Here is a 3,257-nt window from a genome sequence, read left to right on the forward strand (position 1 = left end):
CAAAATTAAATACAAAAAATTCCATAAAATATTTTATTGCATTAATTGCTCATGTGTGTGGAGTGGATAACACATATACAGGTGCACATATGAGCAAATAATACTGCTGTCATTAAATTTATATTTACTTGTGAGATATCTGTCATGGGTACTGGGATCTGAACTCAGATTGTCTGGTAGAACAACATATCATATTTATAGATAATCCAACTTTTTAGGCTCTTAGGCAACTTATCAAATAATATTTGTCCACAAATGCATTGTTGTAGATAAGAATTCTGACAACCAAGTAAGCACATCAACATTCTCTGGATTGACTTGGGAATTAAGTGCAATTACAATCACTGTTCATGNTGTTACCATGTTGGGGATTACCATTTTAGAATGGAGTATAATTGCTTAACACAAAGCCCCCGGGTTACCACTCTTTCTAGAGGATTCCTCTGTTACGTTGCTCATTCTGTTTCTCAATACTAATTTCATCCTTGATTCTTATAAGAATGGAGGTGAGACAAGAATTAAAGTGCTCAGCTTTCCATATGAAGAAGGAATCACGATGAAGGATCTTTTAGTAAAAAGTATCTACAGAGATATTTTTCCTTCAGTGCTAAAATTAGCACACCTCATGAACAATAACCAGAACATTGGATTAATTATTGCCAGGTGAGGAAACCTCTTAGGGCTTATTTCATTAATATTTTCTACTATTCAAACATAAACATTATATTTCCTCTCATATATCATCTTCTTTCTATGACTTATGACAGGAATCACTTAAATAGAATAATGCAATAGCTACACTCACATGAACTCACACATATAAGTATGTACATATACATACAGCCTACCTGTTCAATTTTGTATTGTTTCTGTGTCAATAAGTTTAAACTAGTAAATTCTCCAGTAGCTATTATACATCTTTTCCCAGTAGAAGTCAGAGTCTCAATATGTCATAGGGAATGAATTCATAAAATAGTCATTGATCTCAGAAAACAGTGAGTATAGGGTTTTGTATTTATAAAATATATCCAACCACATTGTAGTTTATGAATGTCTCTTCTCTGAATTAAATAATCTACTTACTGTTAACATAGGATCCAAAACAATGGCTAAGGAAATCTTTGCTTTCTGATAACTTTAATGTTTTAATTAGTTTTTTACATTTCATATTCCATTCCCCATCCCCCCATACACCGACTGAATACTCCACATCCCCCACCTGCTCCCAACACAACCTGCCTTCACGTTGAACCCCCATCCCCCACACCAACTTATAAGAAATAAAAGTAGGCCTGGGAAAAGAGGAGGGAGTGTGGACCCATGTCCCTCTAGAGTTCCACTTATGCCCTGGACAGGCAGACATAGCAGGGCTGCCAGACACTTTCCCTTCAGCTCTGGATGGGCATCCAAGCCTCTGACTCATTCAAAAGGGGATGGCCAAGGGGAAGCCCAACCTGGGGTCCTTGGGACAACACCCATGAGAGAGAGGGAAGAAGGAAGACAGGTTCCCACACCAGCAAGAGTGAACACACCATTGATGATCAGAGACTGTCTATGCTTTTAGAGCTCTATTGTAGAAAGGCCAGTGGAAAGAAACAATGTAGGAAAGAGAAAGGGGGGAATTACAAAAAAGAGAGAGTAAGAGGGAGAGAGGGAGAAGAGAGTAAGAGTAAAAGAACAAAGGAGAGAGAGAGGGGGGAGAGAGAGAGAGAGAGAGAGAGAGAGAGAGAGAGAGAGAGAGAGAGAGAGAGAGCGCTAGAGAGATAGAGAGAGGGCATGGATAGGCCAATCAGCCCCTTTTAAAATATGCTATCTTTTCTGTTGCTAGGTAACAGGGGAGGAATTTAGCCTGAAGGTCAAAAGCTTGGGATATTGCCTACATGACTTCCAGTCTGGTTTCTCTTGTGGGGCCTGTAGTGGAAGGTAACTTAGGCAGGAGTCAGAGTTCCAGGACCATGAGAGAACTCTTCCCCTCCTATGTAGGTAAATTATGACCACCGAGTCCCAGGGTTCACCATCTGAGCTCGACTGGAGACCAGGCTGTCTGTGCATAGACCAATGCCCCACACCACCTGACCTCTAAACTCCCTGGGGCCTTCAGTGTTTGAGAGTTAAGTGCATCTTCTCTGAATGAACACAGACACAAAAGCCCTTTACTGTATTGGGGTACCCATATCAGCTGGTGTTTGTTGTCTGTTTGGTGGTACATTGTTTGAGAGATTTCTGGGGTCAAGATTAATTGAGACTGCTGGTCTGCCTGCAAGATCACCTTATTCCTCAACTACTTTCAGCCTTCCCTAATACAGGGGTTAATTGGTACAGGGGTTGGTTGCTTATGTCCATTGGTTGGGTGCAAATAATTGTATTTAGTAGGGCAGTCATGATAGATCCTTTTTGTGAGTGCTCCAGAGCCTCAGTAAAATGTGAGGCCATAAGACCTCTTCTTGACCTAGATCCCACTTTGGGCCTGCCATTGGACCTTCTTTTCCTCAGACTCCTCTCCATTTCATCCTTGCATTCAGACAGGAAGAATTATGGGTCACAGATGTGACTATGGGATGGGAACCCCATCACTCACTTGGCGTCCTGTCTTCCCGCTGGAGGTGTACCTTCCCTCTATCTACTGTAGTATATTTCATCTAAGGTCTCTGACCTCCCAAGTCACTGGTGCATTTTGGTGGGTCCACCGACCCTACTATTACCTGAAGTTGCCTGTTTATATTCTTTTTGCTGGTCCTCAGGACTTGGTTCCCCTCTCACCCCCCCCCCACACACACCCTACAAACCCCTTTCTAATAACATCATAAATGATACAATCAAGTTAAGTAGACAAAGAAAAAATTGCTTGGTTTTATTTCCTTTAAATCTTTATGAACATTATGAATTGAAAGCAATTCTCGGCAGCAGAATCCTTCACATTACATATCAGCATCAAAGGCAGCATTTCAAAGCTTCTTTCATTACCCTTACTTGAAATACCTTGACATTAAAATTTCTAAAGCAGACCTAACTAAGCTTTCCTTTGGAAATCAGATATGGATCAATGTGTGAATTGTCCAGAATACCAATATGCCAACACAGAACAGAACAAATGTATTCAGAAAGGTGTGACCTTTTTAAGCTATGAAGACCCCTTGGGGATGGCACTTGCCTTGATGGCCTTCTGTTTCTCTGCATTCACAGCTGTGGTACTTTGTGTCTTTGTGAAGCACCATGACACTCCTATTGTGAAGGCCAATAACAGAAGCCTCAGCTAC

The 3,257-nt window shown here is 41.0% G+C and overlaps 1 protein-coding gene across 1 annotated transcript in view; it reads left to right on the top strand.

Moving 5' to 3' along the window:
- LOC110289138 (vomeronasal type-2 receptor 116-like) overlaps positions 1 to 3,257 on the top strand; it is a 15,956-nt gene that overhangs the window by 11,983 nt on the left and 716 nt on the right. Inside the window, exon 4 of the mRNA XM_021155320.1 lies at positions 3,034 to 3,256. Within this exon, the coding sequence (XP_021010979.1) occupies positions 3,034 to 3,256 (223 nt within the window). The remainder of the gene's footprint in view (positions 1 to 3,033; position 3,257) is intronic.

Source organism: Mus caroli, unplaced genomic scaffold, assembly GCF_900094665.2.
Source record: "Mus caroli unplaced genomic scaffold, CAROLI_EIJ_v1.1 scaffold_13907_1, whole genome shotgun sequence".
In the NCBI taxonomy this organism is placed as follows: domain Eukaryota; kingdom Metazoa; phylum Chordata; class Mammalia; order Rodentia; family Muridae; genus Mus; species Mus caroli.